At 38.1% G+C, this 21055-nt stretch overlaps 1 protein-coding gene and 1 pseudogene across 2 annotated transcripts in view; both read left to right on the top strand.

Annotated features, from left to right (window-relative positions):
- The window catches only part of CDH17 (cadherin 17), a 62725-nt gene that overhangs the window by 7718 nt on the left and 33952 nt on the right, over nucleotides 1-21055 (top strand). For both annotated transcript variants that reach the window (XM_042923534.1, XM_042923533.1), the window contains exons 3-7: nucleotides 2042-2140; nucleotides 16340-16474; nucleotides 17403-17541; nucleotides 19991-20149; nucleotides 20253-20452. In XM_042923534.1, coding sequence (XP_042779468.1) covers nucleotides 2042-2140; nucleotides 16340-16474; nucleotides 17403-17541; nucleotides 19991-20149; nucleotides 20253-20452 — 732 coding nt within the window. The remainder of the gene's footprint in view (nucleotides 1-2041; nucleotides 2141-16339; nucleotides 16475-17402; nucleotides 17542-19990; nucleotides 20150-20252; nucleotides 20453-21055) is intronic.
- LOC122211354 lies at nucleotides 7340-7436 on the top strand (annotated as a pseudogene).

The raw sequence follows: 21055 nt of genomic DNA, 5'->3' as shown, positions 1-21055 counted from the left end.
TAGTAAGTCGAGGTTTATTTCCTCAGATAACGAGAAGCCTGGAGTGGACAGCCGAAGGCAGGTTTTGCATTTCTGTGATATTATCAGAGACTTGGGCATCATTCTCTTCGCTCCACCATTATTTGAGCTGATTTGTTCCCTTGTGGTTTCATGATGGCCACCACAGCCATAGACATGCGGTCCATGGTCTGAGCAAGAACAACGGGGAAGGGGGGTGACAATGCTGGCCACATCTGTCCTTTTTCATTGGAAAATAAAAGCTGGACCAGAAACCCTCCCGTAGACTTCACCTTTTGTTTCAGGAGCCAGAACTAAGTCACTCAGCTCCCTGCTAGCTGCAGGGGAGTCTGGGAAAGAGACCTCTTGGCTTCCCGAGAGAGAGAGGTTGGTGATGGCTGGGGGCAGCTAGTCCACGGGCCTCCCACAATCTGAGGGAGTGGAGACCAAATTCCAAAACCCTCTGTGTTTTCATCTGACAGACAACCAGTATCAAGTTAATCGAAATTCAGTGAACCAAGGGATATAGTGGAAGGCCTTCCCCCAAACTCTCATACTGATTGTTCTTGGTTTATTCTCAGCATGTCCATCCCAAGAGTGTACTTGCTCTCCCTGAAGAAGTGGCAAACAGTTCTCTTCCCCCGAGTTCTTCACACTTTCTTGACTTTACCTCTCCAGCTCCCCAACCATCAACTCCTCATATTATACTTCTGATCCTAACCTATCCCACCCATGATTTCCACACAAGTAGACCTGAAGAACCACAGAAGAAGCATTGGGTACGGGTGCTAAATCCCTCATTCCAGAGGGCGCCCTCTGTGGGTGGGTTGATGGCTGGCTGCCCCCCCGTGTGCCACCTGTCATGCTCTGTCTCACTTTAGAAGGATAGTTGTGGTGGGACATGGAGGGATGGCAGGGGTTGCCGCTGGATGCTCCCCATCCTCCTGGGTTGGGAATGGTGGGAGTCATACCCTCCTGTACATCCTTGATGTCACCTGTTTTCCTGTCAGATTGTCTTGGTCCTTTTTTGTTCCCTCTGGTAGGTAGTGGGGCATAGCAGCTGAGGGCAGCCATTGCAGAGTTGCAATGGGTTAGAATCCTGCTTCCTGTCAGCACCTGGGCAAACTGCTTACCCTCTCAGCATCTTAGTCTCATTGCCTGTAGAACGGAGCTGGCAGTAATAATTTGTCCCCAGGTGGTTGTCAGGATTAACTGTTTTTAGGACTGAGTTCGGCACATAACTAATTTCTCTTCTTACTGTCCCAGCCACCACATACTGCTATTCCAGCCTGAATTTGGGTGCCTGCAGAGGTTTCTTGCCTGTCAAATTCAAGGTCTTTTGGCTTTAGAAATGTCTTAGTTACTTGAAGTAAACATTTTGTTCTTTTTTTTTTTTCCTGTATGAGCATGGATTGCTAATCAAACGTTAAAATAGTAAGCTTTTCTTGAAGTTACAGTTGTACCAAGTAAGCACTGTACTCAACACATCTAAATATTTTTTTCCCTTATAAATCTAGTTGTCCTTGAAGTGACCATGAACTCTAGGGTGCTGGGAATCTTCCATAAACGTCCTTCTAAATGAATAGGAGTGGAGGAAAGGTGTTTTAAGAAGCTGATTTAACACTGTGTTGTATTTAGAAGACAGAGTGGCATTGTGGGCAGATAGAAGCTTTTGTTCAGTTAGATCTTAGTGTGTGTGCCCTGACAACCACTTAAGGCATTTACTCTGGGCAAGTAGCTTCACCTCTGTGAGCCTCATTTGTAACATGGGAGTGTTAATATTCTCTCTACAGGGGGATTGCTTGAATGGTTAAAGGAGAAAAATAGCACAAGACTCATGGCAAGCCATCTTGATATAGTGAAACTCAACAATATCAGATCTCTTTCTATCTGTTTTGACTATACTTTGCATTGTTTTGACTAGGTTAGAATGTTATGTCTTCTATATCAGTCCTAGAAGCCATAATAAAATTAGCAAGTGGCATGTATATATTCATAATGATGGGTATGCTAGTTTTCTTTTTTTTATTTCCTTTTTTAACAGACAGCTGGATATGGCCAGGAGAGGAAGTTTAGTGGACCCCTGAAACCCATGACATTTTCTATTTTTGAAGGCCAAGAACCAAGTCAAGTCATATTCCAGGTAATGGCTACTCTTGATCACTGTCACCTTCATTTTACAGGCTCTCACAGTGGACTTTACTCCTTAATCTACTGTACAGCAGGAAATAAAATAGAGGCATGGCAGATCTCATTATCAAGAATGATTTCAGAAGCTAAGTTAAACAGAGAGATGGGTGGCCTCAGTATTGTAAGGGGTTGTACGTGACATTCTCATTCAGACTTCTTCAACCATGTCTGGGGAAAATGCTCCCATCCCTGGGGGTGCGGAGCTTGGTGCCTATAGGCACTGCCTCTTCCTCAGGGTGGGAAGGGAACAAGTCCCTGGAGTGGGATGGCCATCTGACTATCCATCCAATGAGCATGCTGCTTGAAGCATTTAAAGATGCAGATTCTCTGGAGTAGCACTGGCATGGTGTGCTTTTCCTTACTATCTTCTCTGAACCCATCCCTGGGCCCTGGCCAGTGGGTTGGCCATGCTGGGAGGCGGTCATCTCATGTAGTTAGATAACTGAGAAAAGCATCAGATTGAGGGTGGACTGTAGATGGAAGTAAGAGACTCCAGCTATAAAGGGGACCGAAAAAAGGCAGCAGCATGGACACCTGCCCTGTGCTGCCAGAGGAAAAAGCGTGTACTGAGGACTGGCAGTATAGAGTAGGTATTCCGTGAGCATCTATTGAACAGAATCAGGACCCCAGAGAGGCAATCCCCAACTTACAAACTTCACAGACCTGGAAACTGGCTTGGTAAGATGATTCTAGTCTCTGAGTATCCCAGTCAGTGCAATCATTTCTTGGGTTGCTCCACGTCTTTTTCGGTTCTTTTTCCATTAGCCAGCCACCCTACAAAGCCCATCTCTTCTTGGCCAGAAATGATAGTCCAGTTGTCATGGCTGAATGTTTCTTACTTATGGGTGAGTGTGTTGGAGGAGAGGAGTAGGAGACGAAGGGGATTTCCTTCCTGGGATCTCAGAATCTTTGTGTTAGAAAAGACCTTGGAGACTTTTGGTACCAACCACTTGTTTTACAGATAAGGAAACTGAGGCTTAAATAAGTTATTGGCAGAGTTGAGATTAGAACACAGATCTCCTGATACCTGTTTGGAGATGGAGATACCATACTCTCTCCATCTTTGTATATGGAGAGAATGCAGCAAACCCAGTTATGGTAGGATGTGCTTTGAACTCTTTATTGCAATGGTGCGGAGGTGTTGCACAGATACTTTTATTTGGTACCACTGGAAATATTCTTGCCTGGAGTTTGGGAGACACAAAGCAAGCTCAGTGCCGCACGAGGCTGATCCTTGGGTTGGTAACATATCTTAAAACAAAAAAGAACTAAACAGCCACAGACTTCTTTCACTGAGGATTTTCAACTAGCTCCAGTTCAGTACTCTAGGGGCTTCTAGATCATAAGATAATATAATACAAATCTAAGATAGGTCATTTTTTTCCTTGTAATGAGATTTAGCTTACACACCATAAAGCCTACCATTTAAAATGTGCAAATCATTGATTTTTAATATATCACAGAGATGTGCAACCATCACCACTAATTCCAGAACATTTTCATCAGCCTCAAAATGAACCCTGTACTCATTAGTAGTCCTCATTCTCTTCTCTTCTGAGCTCCTGGCAAACACAAATCTACTTGCAGTCTCTATTTGCCTATGTAGACATTTAATATAAATAGAATCATACATGTGAACTTTTGTGTATGGTTTCTTTTACTTAGCATGTTTTCCAAATTTATCCATACTCTAGCAGATATTAATACTTATTCCCTTTTTATAGCTGATTAATATTCCACTGTATGGATATATACCACATTTTGAATGTCCATTTTTCAACTGATGGACATTTATGCCTATTATGAATAATGCTATTATGGACAGTCATATACAACTATTTGTGAGGACATATATTTTCAATTTTCTTGGATATATACCTAGGAGTAGAATTGCTGGATCATAGTTAATTCAATGTTTAACTTCTGAGGAACTGTAAAACTGTTCTCAAACCAACTGAACTATTTTACATTCTTACCAGCATTGCTTATAGGTTCTGATTTCTCCACATCCTTGCCAATGCATGTATTTATCTGTTTTTATTACAGCTATCCTCATGGGGGTGGAATGGTACTTTTTGTGGTGTGGGTTTACATTTCCATAATGACTAATGATGTTGAATATCTTCTCATATGCTTATTGGCCGTTTGTATATCTTCTTTTTTTTTAAATGTTTTTTTTTTTTTTTTTTTTTCCTGGGAGAGAGAGAGACAAAGAGAGAGAGAGAGAAACAGAGCACGTGTGGGGGAGGGGCAGAGAGAGAGGGAGACAGAATCCAAAGCAGGCTCTGGGCTCTAAGCTGTCAGCACAGAGCCTGATGCGGGGCTCAAACTCATAAGCCGTGAGATCATGAACTGAGCCTAAGTCGGACGCTTAACTGACTGAGCCACCCAGGCGCCCCTGTATATCTTCCTTGGAGAAATATTTTGCCTATTTTTAAACTGGGTTATCTTGTATTGTTCTAAGAGCTCTTTATATATTCTATATTACAAGTTCCTTATCAGATATATGATTTGCAAATATTTTCTCACATTCTATGGGTTATTGTCTCACTTTTTGATAGTGTCATTTGAAGCACAAAAGCCTTTAATTTGATGGGATGTTTTCCATTTATTCAGATCTTCTTTAATTTCTTTCAACCATGTTTTATAGTTTTCACTTTACCAATATTGTATTTATTTTTTAAATTTATCTTGAAGTATGTTATTCTTTTTGCTCCTATTGTAGATGTAATTATTTTCTTAATATCATTTTCAGATTATGCTTTGCTAGCATGTAGATATACAATTGATTTTTTTATACTGACATTTTATTCGGCAACCTTATTGGACTTGTTTATTAGCTGTATAAGTTTTTCAGATTCCGTATGATTTTTCATATATAAGATCATGCCGTCTTTGATTAGTTTTACTTCTTTCTTTCCAATCTGGATGTTTTTTTATTTCTTTTTCTTGCCTAGACCTTGAATAAAGCCTAAATAGAAGTGGCAAGATTGGGCTTTTTTTTTTCTTGTTTCTAATCTTTTGGGGAAAGCTTTTAGTCTTTCATCATTAGTTATAAGGTTAGCTGTGGGTTTTTCTTAGATGGCCTTTATCAGGTTGAGGAAATTACCTTCTATTCCTGGTTTGTTGAGTATTTTTTTTTCATGAAAGAATATTGGATTTTGTCAAATGATTTTCTGCCTCTGTTGAGATATTAATTTGGATTTGTCCTTTATTCTATGGACAAATCCATAGAATTTGTCCTTTATTCTATGGGGTATTAAATTAATACCCCCAAATCTATGGGTATGTCCATAGATTTGTCCTTTATTCTATGGGGTATTAAATTAATTGATTTTCATATATTGAACTAGTCTTATATTCTGGTATAAATTCCACTTGATCATGGTATATAATCATGTCAGGATGATACTATCCTCTTAGAATGAGTTGGGAAGTATTCCTTACTCTACTTTTGGGGTGCATTTGTGAAGATTTGGTTTTATTTTTTCTTTATGGGTTAGGTAGAATTTACCAGTGAAGTCAACTGGTCCTGGGGTTTCCTTTGTGGGAAGTTTTTTGATTACTAATTCAGTCTCTTTACTTGCTATAGTTTTATTCAGATTTCCTGTTTATTTTTTAGTCAGTTTTGATAGTTTTCATCTAAGAATTCATCCATTTCACCAAGGTTGTCTAACTGATGGGTAAATAATTACTTATCATATTCTCATTAATCCTTGTTATCTCTGAAGGTTGGTAGTGATGTCTGCTTTTACATTCCTGATTTCAGTTATTTGAATCTTGTTTTTTTTTTTTTTTCTTGATAAGCCCAGCTAAAGATTTCCCAATTTTGTTGATCTTTAAAAAAAAACAAATTCCAATTTTGTTGCTTTTTTTTCTCCTTTGCTTTGGTATTCTCCATTTTATTAATTTCCATTCTAAAAAAAATTTTTTTTAATGCTTATTTATTTTTGAGAGAGAGATAGACAGAGGACAAGCAGGGAAGGTGAAGAGAGAGCGGGAGACACAGAATCCAAAGCAGACTCCAGGCTCTGAGCTATCAGCACAGAGCTCAACGCGTGGCTCGAACCCATGAACTGTGAGATCATGACCTGAGCTAAAGTTGGATGCCCAACTGACTGAGCCACTCAGGTGCCCCTCACTAATTTCCATTCTAGTCTTTATTTTCTTCTGCTTGCTTTGGGGTTAGTTTATTTATCTTTTCCTAGTTTCCCTTTATTCATCTGTTTCTAGTTTCTCAAAGAAAAGATGACTGACTTGAGATCTTTCTTCTTTTATAAACATTTACAGCTAAAGATTTAGCTCGAAGTACTGCTTAATCTGCATCTCATGAGGTTTGGTCTGCTGTGTCTTCATTTTAATTCATCTAAAAGTATTTTATAATTTCCTTAAAAATTTTTTTATGTTTTTATTTTATTTTATTTAGTTTAGTTTATTTTTTAACTTTACATTCAAGTTAGCTATCATATAGTGCAACAATGATTTTAGGAGTAGATTCCTTAATGCCCTTTACCCATTTAACCCATCCCCCCTCCCACAACCCCTCCAGTAACCCTTTGTTTGTTCTCCATATTTAAGAGTCTCTTATGTTTCTGTCCCCCTCCCTGTTTTTATATTATTTTTGTTTCCCTTCCCTTATGTTCATCTGTTTTGTATATTAAAGTTCTCATATGAGTGAAGACATATGATATTTGTCTTTCTCTGACTAATTTCGCTTAGCATAATACCCTCTAGTTCCATCCACGTAGTTGCAAATGGCAAGATGTCATTCTCTTTGATTGCCGAGTAATACTCCATTGTATATATATACCACATCTTCTTTATCCATTCATCCATCGATGGACATTTGGGCTCTTTCCATACTTTGGCTGTTGTTGATAGTGCTGCTGTAAACATTGGGGGTGCCTGTGTCCCTTCGAAACAGCACACCTGTATCCCTTGGATAAATACGTAGTAGTGCAATGGCTGGGTTGGGGGGTATTTATAATTTCCTTTTTGATTTCCTCTTTGACCTGTTGGTTATAGGGTGTGTTATTTCCACATATTTGTGATTTCCCCAAATTTCCTACTGTTTGGTTTCTAATTTTCTTCTGTTGTGGTCAGAGAATATATTTTGTATGATTTCAGTGTTTAAAAATGTATTGAGATGTGGTTGCTTCAGCAGCACATATACTAAAATTGGAACGATACAGAGAAGATTGGCCCCTGCACAAGATGGCATGCAAATCCACAAAGCGTTCCATACTTAAAAATAAAAAAATAAAAAAATAAAAATGTATTGAGACTTGTTTTATGGCCTAACATATAATCTATCCTGGAGAATTTCCATGTGCATTTGAGAAGAATGTGTATTAGGGTTTTGTTGGATGGAGTGTATTTTGAGTGCATTTTGGGGTCTGTCGGTAGGTGATCTTTGTCTGTAATTGTTATAGTTTCTTGATGGATTGGCCCTTTATAGAATGTCCTCCTTTTTCTCAATTAACAATTTATGTTTTAAAGTCTGTTTTTCTTCTAAAAGCAGTCAGGCTTAATTTCACTCTCATTTTGAAATGTAGTTTTGTTGGATATACAATTTTAATTGGCAGGTTTTTTTCTTTCAGCATAGTCTCCATGAGAAACCAGGTGTTCATTTCATTGAGGATGCCCTTGTGTAATGAGTCTTTGCATTTTCAGCATTCTCCCTTTGTCTTTCACATGTTTGATGATGTGTCTAATTTTGAGTCTCTTTGAGTTTGCTATAGTTGGATTTAATCCAACTTCATGGATGTATCATATTTTTCTTGAACTTGGGAGGCTTTTGGTCATTCTTTCTTCAAATAATCTTTTGGCCTCTTTTGTTCTTTCATTTCCTTTTTTGACTTTCACTACGCATGTGTTTGCTTGATGATTCTTCATTGGTCTCTAGGATTCTGTTAATATTTCTTCATTCTTTTTTTTCTCTCTGTTCTTCACATTAGATAATCTCAATTGATCGAATATCAAGTTCACTTATTTTTTCTTCTGCTATGTCAGATCTACTGTTGAACTTTCTATGAATTTTTTTATTTTAGTTCTTATACTTGTCAACTCCAGAATTCCTATTTTTAAAAAATAATTTCTATGGGGTGCCTGGGTGGCTCAGTCAGTTAAGCATCTGACTTCAGTTCAGGTCATGATCTCACAGTCCGTGAGTTTGAGTCCCACATTGGGCTCTGTGCTGACAGCTTGGAGCCTGGAGCCTACTTTGGATTCTGTGTCTCCCTCTCTCTGCCCGTCCCCTGCTCATGCTTTGTCTCTCTCTGTCTCAAAAATAAGCAAAACATTAAAAAAATTTTTTAAAAATAATCTCTATGTCTTTACTGATATTCTCTCTTTGGTGAGATATCATTTTAATACTTCCCTTCAGTTCTTTAGAAATAGTTTTATTTAGTTTTTGAGCCTATTTAAAATAATTTAAAATCTTTATCTAGTAAATGTAACATCTAGCCTTCCTCAGAGGCTATTTCTACTGACTGCTTCTTTTCCTGTATATGGGCCTTACATTCTTTTTATTAGCATGTCTCATAATCATTTGTTGAAAATTAGACATTTTAAAGAATATGATATGGAAATTCTAGAAATCGTATATCCTCCTCTTTCCAGTGTTTGTTGCTGTTTGTTTGTTTAATGACTTTACTGAATTAATTTTGTAAAGTGTATGTTTTTTGTCATGTGTGGCCATTGATATCACCAAATGATTGAACTGAGATTTCATTTGCCAGGGAGTTCTGTGTGCATGTTGGACACACCTTCAAGAATGTGGTAAACAGTTTACAACTCTGCGTTAGCCTTCACTTTTTGCTTGCACAAAGCCTCAAGGTCAGCCAGAGGTGAGATATTAGGGCCTTCTCTGGTCTTTCTTGAGTAGGTACACAGCCCTACTTGTGAATGTGGCTTTCTACACTCCCAGGAATATATGGAAGATTTTCAATGCCCCCTAGGGTCATCTTATTTCCCAGATTAACCTTTTAAGTATTTTGGTCAGCTTCTTGTTTATATTAACTATTATCACTGCCTCAGGTAGCTGCAAAGTTGAATAATTGCTGATAATTATTTTTGACACATTCCCCAAGAGAAAAATTGTTTGCAGTGAGTGAACTCCCAAATTCCTCACACTATATTTCCAGGAAACTTCCAGATAGGTCAGATAACAGCATTTCTCTGGGAGTGGGGCTTTTGGGAAACTCCAAACCCTTTCTCCCTTCTCCATGGTACTGTGGTTGTGAGGCTGTTGGATTTCAAGACTACTGTATACCTTTTTTTTTAATTTTATTTTTTTAAATTTACATCCAAACTAGTTAGCATATAGTGCAACAATGATTTTAGGAGTAGATTCCTTAGTGCCCCTTACCCATTTAACCCATCCCCCCCCACAACCCCTCCAGTAACCCTCAGTTTGTTCTCCATATTTATGAGTCTCTTCTGTTTTGTCCCCCTCCCTGTTTTTCTTGAATAAGGGACAATGGAATTTGGGCAATTCAATGTAATCACAAAGCTTGGTTCTTATTGACAGTAATTTTCTTAAATAAATGCTCCTTGGATTTTGCAAGTTTTTGGTTAATTTCCAAGGTTCTGATAAAGTTTATATTTATTTATTTGCATTTTATTTCTATATTTATTTACATTTTTTTTCCAGTTTCTCATTGCTTTCTGGAGGAAAAGTTTTGTTTTTTTTCCAGATCATTACTCTACCTTTCCCATTGACATCTAAGACTTTTCCTTAAAATACAAAATAGTAACACTTTCATTTAGTAGATAAATAACATAATATCAACAAGCAAACACTCACAAAAAAGTATTCACCCACAGTTCTACCCACTTAACACATCAAATATATTTTTTTTCCATTTCTTGCCCACTGACATGAATGCTTTTGGTACTATTACAACCATAGTCTAGATTTACTCTTATATTCTCCTTTTGTTATTTTTCATAAATCCACTTTTTTCTTGTGCTGCTTCATACTTTATAAAATGAACATTTTAATTATTAACATTCTATCAACTTTATTATGTACAGTAGTAATTTTATCATCTTTAGTTTTTGATCATTTAAGAATTTTCAACTTTCCAATATTGTAAATAAGGCTACTTATACTATAAACATGTAGCTTACTGTTTAAAAAATATTTCTTTAGGATAAATTCTGTTTGGTGATGTTTTCTATCAAAGGCTACATTTTATGCCTCAAGTTATTTTCAAAAAGATTGTGCTAACTTAAATTTCCACCAATAATATATATGTTTCTTTACATCCTTTACAACATTGGCCGTTATTAGTTTTTAATGTTAATAAATAATATAAAAATGTATTAAAATGATTAATGAGGCTGAGCAAACTTTTATGTTTGCTTCATTTTATGTGAATTTTCTTTTTTTTAAATTTTATTTAAATCCAAGTTAGTTAATATATAGTGTAATAATGGTTTCAGGAGTAGAATTTAGTGATTCATCACTTACATTTAGCACCCTGTGCTCATCCCATCAGGTGCCTTCCTTAATGCCTGTCACCCATTTAGCCCATACCACAACCCAACACCCCTCCAGCAACCCTCAGTTTGTTTTCTGTATTTAAGAGCTCCTTCTCTGTTTTTATCTTATTTTTCCTTTTCTTACACTATGTTCATCTGTTTTGTTTCTTAAATTTTATACAGGAGTGAAATCATAGGATGCATCTTTCTCTGACTTATTTTGCTTAGCGTAAGACATTCTAGTTCGATCCACATTGTTGAAAATGGCAAGATTTCATTCTTTTTGATCCTTGAGTAATATTCCATTGTGTGTGTGTGTGTGTGTGTGTGTGTGTGTGTGTGTATCTTTATCCATTTATCAGTCAATGACATTTTGGCTCTTTCCATAATTTGGCTATTGTTGATAGCACTGCTATAAACATTGGGGTGCATGTGCCCCTTTGAATCAGCATTTTTGTATCCTTTGGATAAATACCTAGTAGTGCAATTACTGGGTTGTAGGGTAGCTCTATTTTTAACTTTTCGAGGAACCTCCATACTGTTTTCCAGAGTGGTCGTACCTGTTTGCATTCCCAGCAGCAGTGCAAAAGTGTTCCCTTTTCTCCGCATCCTCACCAATATCTGTTGTTTCCTGTGTTGTTAATTTTAGCCATCTGACAGGTGTGAGGTGGTATCTCAATTGTTGTTTTGATTTGTATTTCCCCGATGATGAATGATGTTGAGCATCTTTTCATGTGTTTGTTGGCCATCTGGATGTCTTCTTTGGAAAACTGTTCATGTCTTCTGCCCATGTTTTCACTGGATTATGTGTTTTTTGGATGTTGAGTTTGATAAGTTCTTTATAGATTTTGGATACTAATCCTTTATCTGATATGTCATTTGCAAATATCTTCTCCCATTCTGTCGGTTGCCTTTTAGTTTTGTTGATTGTTTCCTTCACCTTGCAGAAGCTTTTTATCTTGATGAGGTCTCAGTAGTTCATTTTTGCTTTTGTTTCCCTTGCCTCGGGAGACATGTCTAGTAAGAAGTTGCTGTAACCAAGGTCAAAGAGCTTGCTGCTGGTTTTCTCCTCCGGGATTTTGATGGCTTCCTATCTTGCATTTAGGTCTTTCATCCATTTTGAGTTTATTTTGTGTATGGTGTAAGAAAGTGGTCCAGGTTCATTTTTCTGTATGTTGCTGTCCAGTTCTCCCAACACCATTTGCTGGAGAGACTGTCTTTATTCCATTGGATATTCTTCCTGCTTTGTCAGAGAAGAGTTGGCTATAGATTTGTGGGTCCTTTTATGGCTTCTGTATTCTATTACTTTGATCTATGTGTCTGTTTTTGTGCCAGTACCACACTGTCTTGATGATTACAGCTTTGTACTACAGTTTGAAGTCTAGAATTGTGATGCCTCCAGCTTTGGTTTTCTTTTTCAACATTACTTTTGCTATTTGGGGTGTTTTTTGGTTCCATACAAATTTTAGAATGGTTTGTTCTAGCTCTGTTAATAATGTTAGTGTTATTTTGACAGGGATTTCATTGAATGTGTGATTGCTTTGGGTGGTATCAACATTTTAACAATATTTGTTCTTTTGATCCACGAGCATGGAATGTTTTTCCGTTTCTTTCATAAACTTTCTATAGTTTTCAGCGTATAGTTCTTTTATCTCTTTGGTTAGGTTTATTCCTGAGTATTTTATGGTTTTAGGTGCAATTGTAAATGGGATGGATTCCTTGATTTCTGTTTCTGCTGCTTCATTATTGGTGTATGGAAATGCAACTGATTTCTGTACATTGATTTTATATCCTGCAGCTTTGCTGAACTCATGGATCAGTTCTAGCAGCTTTGGGCAGAGCCTTTCAGGTTTTCCATGTAGTGTATCATCATATCATCTGTGAAGAGTGAAAGTTTGACTTCTTCCTTGCCAATTTGGATGATGCCTTTTATTTCTCTATGTTGTTTGATTTACTGAGGTACAACGTCCAACACTATGTTGAATAACAGTGGTAATAGTGGACACCCTTTTCATGTTCCTGACCTTAAGGGGAAAGCTCTCAGTTTTCCCCCATTGAGGATAATATTAGCTGTGGGTTTTCATGTATGGCCTTTGTGATCTTGAGGTGTGTTCCTTCTACCCTGACTTTCTTGAGGGTTTTTATCAAGAAAGGATGCTATATTTTGTCAAATGCTTTTTCTGCATCTATTGAGAGGATCATGTGGTTCTTACCCTTTCTTTTATTAATGTGATGTATCATGTTAATTGATTTGTGGATATTGAACCACCACCACAGCCAAGGAATAAATCCCACTTGATCATGGTGAATAATGCTTTTAATGTGTTGTTGGATTTGGTGGGCTAGTATCACGTTGAGAATTTTTGCATCTATGTTCATCAGGGAAATTGGTCTGTAATTCTTTTTAGTAGGGTCTTTGTCGGGGTTTGGAATACCAAGGTAATGCTGGCCTCATAGAATGAGTTTGGAAGTTTTCCTTCCATTTCTTTTCTTTTTTTTCTTTTTTCTTTTTTTTAGAATAGCTTCAAAAGAATAGGTATTAACTCTTCCTTGAATGTTCGGTAGAATTCCCCTGGGAAGTCATCCAGCCCTGGACTCTTGTTTGTTGGGAGATTTTTAATTACTGATTCAGTTAGTTTACTGATTATGGGTCTGTTCAAATTTTCTTTAAAAATTTTTTTAATGTTTATTTATTTTTGAGAGAAAGAGAGATAGAGAGGAAGGCAGAGGATCTGAAGCAGGCTCTGTGCTGACAGCAGACAGCCTGATGCTGGGCTCGAACTCACAAACCATGAGATCATGACATGTGCCAAAGTTAGGTGCTTAACTGACTGAGTCACCTAAGTGCCCCCTCAAATTTTCTACTTCTTCCTGTTTCAGTTTTGGTAGTTTATGTTTCTAGGAATATGTCCATTTCTTCCATATTGACAATTTGTTGGCATATTAATTGCTCATAATGTTCTTTTTTATTGTTTGTATTTCTGCAGTGTTGATTGTAATCTTTCCTCTTTCATTCATTATTTGGGTCCTTTTTCTTTTTGATAAATCTGGCTAGAGGTTTATCAATTCTGTTAATTTTTTCAAGCAAACAGCTCCTAGTTTTGTTGATCTGTTCTATTGTTTTTTCGATTTCCATATCATTGATTTCTGCTCTAATCTTTATTATTTCCCTTCTTCTGCTGGTTTTGGGCTTCATTTGCTATTGTTTCCCCAGATCTTTCAGTTGTGTGGCTAGGTTGTGTTTTTGAGACCTTTCTTCCTTCTTTAGGAAGGCCTGGATTGCTATGTACTTCCTCCTTAGACTGCCTTTGCTGCTTCCAGGGATTTTGGACTATTGTGTTTTCATTTTCATTGGCTTCCATATACTTTTTAATTTCCTTTTTAATTTCTTGGTTAAGCCATTCATTCTTTAGTAGGATGTTCTTTAGCCTCCAAGAATTTGTGGTCTTTCCAAATTTTTTCTTGTGATTGATTTCAAGTTTCATAGTTTTGTGGTCTGAAAATATGCATGATATGATATTGGTCTTTCTGTACTTGTTGAGGGCTGATTTGTGACCTAGTATGTGATCTATTCTGATCTATTCTGGAGAGTATTCCATGTGTACTGGGAAGAATGTGAATTCTACTTTAGGATGAAATGTTCTGAATATATCTATTAAGTCCATCAGGTGCAGTGTGTCATTAAAAGCCATTGTTTCCTTGTTGATTTTCTGCTTAGATGATCTGTCCATTGCTATAAGTGGGATGTTAAAGTCCCCTACTGTTATGGTATTATTATCAATGAGTTTCTTTCTGTTTGTGATAATTAATTTATATATTTGGATGTTCCAAGTTGGGGTCATATATATTTACAATTGTTAGATCTTCTTGGTGGATAGACCCCTTAATTATGACATAATACGCTTCATCTCTTGTTACAGGCTTTGTTTTAATATCTAGTTTGTCTGATGAAATATGGCTACTCTGGCTTTCCTTTGACATCCATTATATTATACGTGAATTTTCAATTTTTTAAAATTTAATTCTGGGGCGCCTGGGTGGCTCAGTCGGTTAAGCGTCCGACTTCAGCTCAGGTCACGATCTCACGGTCCGTGAGTTCGAGCCCCGCGTCGGGCTCTGGGCTGATGGCTCAGAGCCTGGAGCCTGCTTCCGATTCTGTGTCTCCCTCTCTCTCTACCCCTCCCCCGTTCATGCTCTGTCTCTCTCTGTCTCAAAAATAAATAAAACGTTAAAAAAATTTATAAAAAAAATAATAAAATAAAATTTAATTCTTTAAAAAAAATTTTATTTATTTATTTTTTTAATGTTTATTTATTTTTGAGACAGAGAGAGACACAGCATGCGCTGAGCATGGGAGGGGCAGAGAGAGAGGGAGACACAGAATCGGAAGCAGGCTCCAGGCTCTGAGCTGCCAGCACAGTCTGATGTGGGGCTCAAACCCATGAATCATAAGATCATGACCTGAACCAAAGTTGGACTCCTAACTGACTGAGCAACCCAGGGATCCCATGAAATTTCTATTCTTGTGGTCTTAAAAGTGCTATAACTATTCCATGAATAGTTACTGATATTTTCTTCACTTCTGAAAAATCAATTAAGATTGTCATATAGAATTTTATCAAGTTGAAGCCACTTTTAAATTGCTTTCTTAACATTAAAATGTCTCTTAACCTTTGTCATAATGTTTAGAAGAACCAAATGACATCTTTTTTTAATCTTAGAAATCACGTTATCCCTTTTAATGTTTCTTTTCTTTTTTTAGTATAATTTATCGCCAAATTGGCTAACATACAGTGTATGCAGTGTGCTCTTGGTTTTGGGGGTAGATTCCCGTGGTTCATCGCTTACATACAACACCCAGTGCTCATCCCAACACGTGCTGTCCTCAATGCCCATCACCCGTTTAGAAGCCGATAATGTTAGGGCACCTGGGTGGCTCAGTTGGTTAAGTGTCTGACTTTGGCTCAGGTCATGATCTCACAGTTTGTGGGTTCGAGCCCTGTGTCAGGCTCTGCACTGGTGGTGAAAAGTCTGCTTGGGATTTTCTCTCTCTCCCTCTCTCTGCCCCTTACCCACTTGTGCTCTCTCTCCCTCTCAAAATAAATGAATAAACCTAAAAAAAAAAAGAAGCTGGTAATGTTATAGCTTTCAGATATTCTCAGAAAAATCTTATCTAACTACAGCCACAATTTAAAGCATCAATTTACTTTTATCAATGTGTTAAATTATATTATACATTGTTTCTTGAGGAAATGTATTTTAAAAGATAAATAGTTAATATTCAGGCGGATATTTATTTATTTATTTATTTATTTTAATGTTTGTTTATTTTTGAGAGAGAGAGAGAGAGAGAGAGAGAAACAGAGTGTAAGCCAGGGAGGCACAGAGAGTGAGGGAGACACGGAATTGGAAGCAGGCTCTAGGCTCTGAGCTGTCGGTGCAGAACCTAACACGGGGCTCAAACCCATGAACCACAAGATCATGACCTGATCCCAAGTTTGATGCCTAACCAACTGAGCCACCCAGAGCGAACTTTTCGAATGCACCACGTTAAAAGCTCAGGTCTTATTTAGTGATTGTACAAATGAAAACGTCACCTTTTCTACAAATTCTGCAACATTGTTTTTTCCTTACAACCTAATCTGATTTTTGCTTTCTTCCCCAGTTTAAGGCCAGTCCTCCTGCTGTGACTTTCAAACTAACTGGAGAGACAGATGGCATATTTCAGATACAACCGGATGGACTTTTGTATCATAACAAAGCCCTGGATAGAGAAACAAGAGCTGTTCACAAACTCCAGGTGAATTGAAACCAGACACAGGAATCTAACTCCAACCTCTCTGAACATCTTTTATCTTAGAAGAATCACTGGCACCTGCATCTCTTTCACAGAATCCTGTTACGGCTCTCTTGACATTAATGTCATGCTTTGCAAACCTCATTTGACAATTTTTTACCAACTACAAAGGGATACCCCTTTGGGTATGGCAAAGGTACCCCTTTTCTTCAGGCTTTTTAACCAGAGTAACCCAATTTAAATTGCCAAGGCCCTCAGAAAGCATTGCTTGCCCATGCATGGCCATGCTCAAGTACCTGGATCAAAACCAAGCCAACCCTTCTCTGATATTTCGCTGGTATCTTCCTTTGGTTGTTGTGTGGGTTCCGGATCCACAGAGAAGGCAGCATCAGTGCTAGGACAGAACTCCTGTGGGCCTTGCAAGAAGCAGAAGTAACCAGTGGTCAGAGGATCTGACTGAAGATAACTTCTCCCTCTTTGTCCTCCTTAGTTTTTCATGGTTTGTAGCTGAATACATGGGAATGGCAGAGAACTAATTGTAGGAAAAAAAGAACAAGCAAAAGCTTCCTGTCTGGTAACTTCTATTGGCTTTGCAGGTTGACCACTAAAATGCTCTGTAAGAGGACATGGCACTTCCACAGCCTTAAGGGTCAAAGTGTTCTTATCTAACTGACTCCAACTATTTAGAAAAGAAGCACGTCCAGTGTCCAGTATACCCTACTGCTGGAAGAACAAAGTCATGATTAGCCAGATTTAACGGATAGGGTCCCTGTTTTAGTACCTCCCAATATAGGGCTTTTATGGGTGTCTTTCACCCCTATAGTCACAAGGCTATTGGATCTTTGATGTCTAATTTCCTTCAACTGACTTTTGAGTGTGTGATATGAAGTTCAGACTCATCACGGTGGTTTCCTTTTCCTTTCTACATCAGGTCTCCACCCTGGATGCTTATGGAGCCACAGTGGAGGGCCCAGTTCCCATCACCATAGAAGTGAAGGACATCAATGACAATCGACCCACGTTTCTCCAGCCAAACTATGAAGGCTCAGTAAGACAGAATTCTCGTCCAGGTAAAAGGCAGGAGTCTGGAGATATTTATGGAAAGATAGAAGAATAGCAGGCAGGAGGAGCAGATTTGTATGGCTAACAGCTGCGGCTATCACTCATTAAGCACTTCCTGTCATATTTAAATTTCACAACAGTCATCTAGGAGTTAGTTTATTATCTCCATTGCTCTAAGACATGGTTTCTCAGCTTTGGCACTACTGACATCTTGGACCTGATAATTCTCTTTTTGTCAGGGGCTGTTCTGTGCATGTTAGGATGTTTAGCAGCATCCCTGCCATCTACTCACCAGATGCTGTTAGCAACCCCTCTCCCCAAGCTGTGACAATAAAGATGCCTTCAGACATTGCCAAATGTCACCCGGGGGACAAAATCTCTCCAGTTGAGAACTATGATTCTAGAATGAGCTTTAGAACACCTTAGAGCTGGGAGCACCTGGGTGACTCAGTTGGTTGAGCATCTGACTCCTGGTTTTGGCTCGGGTCATGAGTTCATGGTTCGTGGGTTCAAGCCCCATGTTGGGTTCTGCACTGGCAGTGCAGGAGCCTGCTTGGGACTCTCTCTCTGCCCCTTTCTGTCTACCCCTCCTCCACTTGCTCTCTGTCTCTCTCTCTCTCAAAATAAATAAATAAATAAATAAATAAATAAATAAATAAATAAATAAACAAACAAACAAACAAACAAACTATATAAAAAAAGAATACCTTAGAGCTCTAAGACACTCAAGAATACTCTAGGGAAGTGAGCTCAGTCTCTTACATTCTCCCAGAAATCTACACGTTTATGGTCACTGCTGGCTCCCAGTTCTTTTTCTTCTCTTACTTGCAACTCCTGCTTACAGTCCATCCCTTCACTATGCTTCTACCCTTCATTTACATTAAAGCCCCTCATCAAGGCATTATTGAAGATTTGGGGAGATGAAGGAGCATTATATCATAATATGAATATGAAGAAAACAAATGTGAATATTAGACTTCTGAGTTTTCATAAAGACTCTTGGCCATTTCCACCAACTCAATGTCAAGTTTCCCTCTATGTTACTTAATCTTGTATCTCTTTCTTCAGTGCCAATTCTAGTAACTCAGGAAGAACATTTCTTCCACTTTATCATGTGCAGCAATTTCACTTTCTGTCCCTGAGACCACAACCAAAGACTCACTTATGAATTCTGCTAAATAAGAATCTTCTTTTTTTTTAATTAAAAATTTTTTAATGTTTTATTTATTTTTGAGACAGAGAGAGACAGAGCATGAGCAGGGGAGGGACAGAGAGAGAGGGAGACACAGAATCGGAAACAGGCTCCAGGCTCTGAGCTGTCAGCATAGAGCCCGACGCGGGGCTTGAACCCACAAACTGTGAGATCATGACCTGAGCCAAAGCCGGACGCTTAACCAACTGAGCCACCCCGGCACCCCAAGAATCTTCTAAGTCTTACCCTTTCTCTCTTCACCAATAGGGTCTTCTAGATCAGTGGTTCCCAACATTTTTGGTCTCAGGGCTCCTGTGTTCTTTTAAAAATTATTAACAACTCCAAAAATCTTTTGAATATGTGGATTATATCCAGTGATGTGCTGGTAAATGTTTAATAGCTATCTTTCTGAGGGGAGAAGCCCTGATTTGTAACATTTTCCAATTTCTGTGGTATAAATACTCCCAACATGGCTTATTTTAAGCTACCAGTGGTGTTAATGATTGGTTCACAAAGTTTCTGGAAATTCAACCATTCGCTTTCAAGAGCTCGCTCTAGGACATCACTGATTATCAATATTTACCATATTAGAAATTTAAAAAATTAATTCATTGTAAGTAATAATAAACATTTTAATGAAAATAACTTTTTAAGGACAAAAGGAATTATTAAGAATAGCTTTGTTTTAATCTTTGCACATCTTTTTAATAACTGGATTAATTAACTGAAAGCAGTTGGATTCTTGTGTCCTTTTCTGCACCCATTCTGTTGCTATAGGCTGTTTTAGTTGAAGCATATGAAGAAAAACTGGCCCCACACAGATACGCAGTTGAAGAAGGGAGGAGTATTGTAATAGCATCCTCAGATAACTGTGGATATTCTTTGATACTACACCAGAACTCAACAAGTGGTGGTTTCTTAAAGGCTGGTGACAATGTGAAATCTGAAACTATACCAAAGCCTTTTTTTTGATACTCCTTTATGCTAAAATCCATCAAATTATCTTGTGCTTGATTGGATCTTTTACATGTGCATGACTCCATCAAACCTAAAATAATCTCAAAGACCCCTACAAGTCCCTGGACCATATTTCAAGAAACCCCATCCTAGGGGAAGGAAGCAGAGTAAAGATTTATTTCCCCACTGGTATAAATTATGGTACCTTCTGCCATCCTATCTCTGCCTCTTAGAAGATAAAAGTGGCTATTGTTGGTTTGGATTTCAATTAACATATTTTTCTTCTCTGGATATGTTTTGTTAAACAGGAAAACCCTTCATGTATGTCAATGCTACAGACCTGGATGACCCAACTACTCCCAATGGTCAGCTTATTTATGAAATTATCATCCAGCTTCCCAAGGTCAATGATGTCATGTACTTTCAGATCAACAACAAAACAGGGGCAATTTCCCTTACCCTAGAAGGTAAGTCAAATGATGCCCTCATAAGACTGAGTCAGGAAGAGGGACATAGATCTGTGTTACCCTTGGAGACATTTCCTTTTCTCTTCTCTCCTACTTCTCATAGGATCTCGGGAATTGGATCCCATTAAGAATCCTTCCTACAGACTGGTGGTCTCAGTGAAGGACATGGGAGGCCAGAATGATCATTCCTTCAGTGACAGCACATCTGTGAACATTATGGTGAAGGAGAATATTTGGAAAGCACCAGAGCCTGTGGAGATTGTAGAAAACTCAACTGATCCTCACCCCATCAAAATCACTCAGGTAGTGCCCAAGGAATGTCTCCAGACTATGAGATAACTTTTTTTTTTAGTTTATTTATTTATTTTTGAGAGGGAGAGGGAGAGAGGGAGAGAGAGAGAGTGCAAGCAAGGGACACAGACACAGACATGGACACAGAATCTGAAGCAGGCTCCAGGCTCTGAGCTGTCAGCGCAGAGCCTGACACAGGGCTTGAACCCACAAACTGGGAGATCATGACTTGAGCCAAAGTCGGATGCTCAACCACTGAGCCACCCAGGCACCCCTCAAGACAATGAGATAAATGGCCTCACTTTGTAGAGGCCCTCTGTCATGGTCTTCACTGATATATTTATTGGGTACATTTTTACATAGCATAATTATAAAACAAACTAAATAGACAAAGTCTCTGGCCCTGAGTCTCTGGAGTTTATTAGTTTATTATCATGGATAAACCCTGGACTTTACCAACTTGGATTCAGATACACACACATACACACACATACACAAGCTTTAAAAAAGAATTGTACTCACCTTCCCTTCCAAGTAGATACTACTAATATACATGATTTGAATAGGAGTTGCAAATATTTTTGAAAGACTGCTTCTTATTCTTGTGAGAAAATC

Source organism: Panthera leo, chromosome F2 (genome assembly GCF_018350215.1).
Source record: "Panthera leo isolate Ple1 chromosome F2, P.leo_Ple1_pat1.1, whole genome shotgun sequence".
Lineage (NCBI taxonomy): Eukaryota > Metazoa > Chordata > Mammalia > Carnivora > Felidae > Panthera > Panthera leo.
Note: the sequence above shows the minus strand (reverse complement) of the source record. Positions and strands in the feature narration are given on the sequence as shown.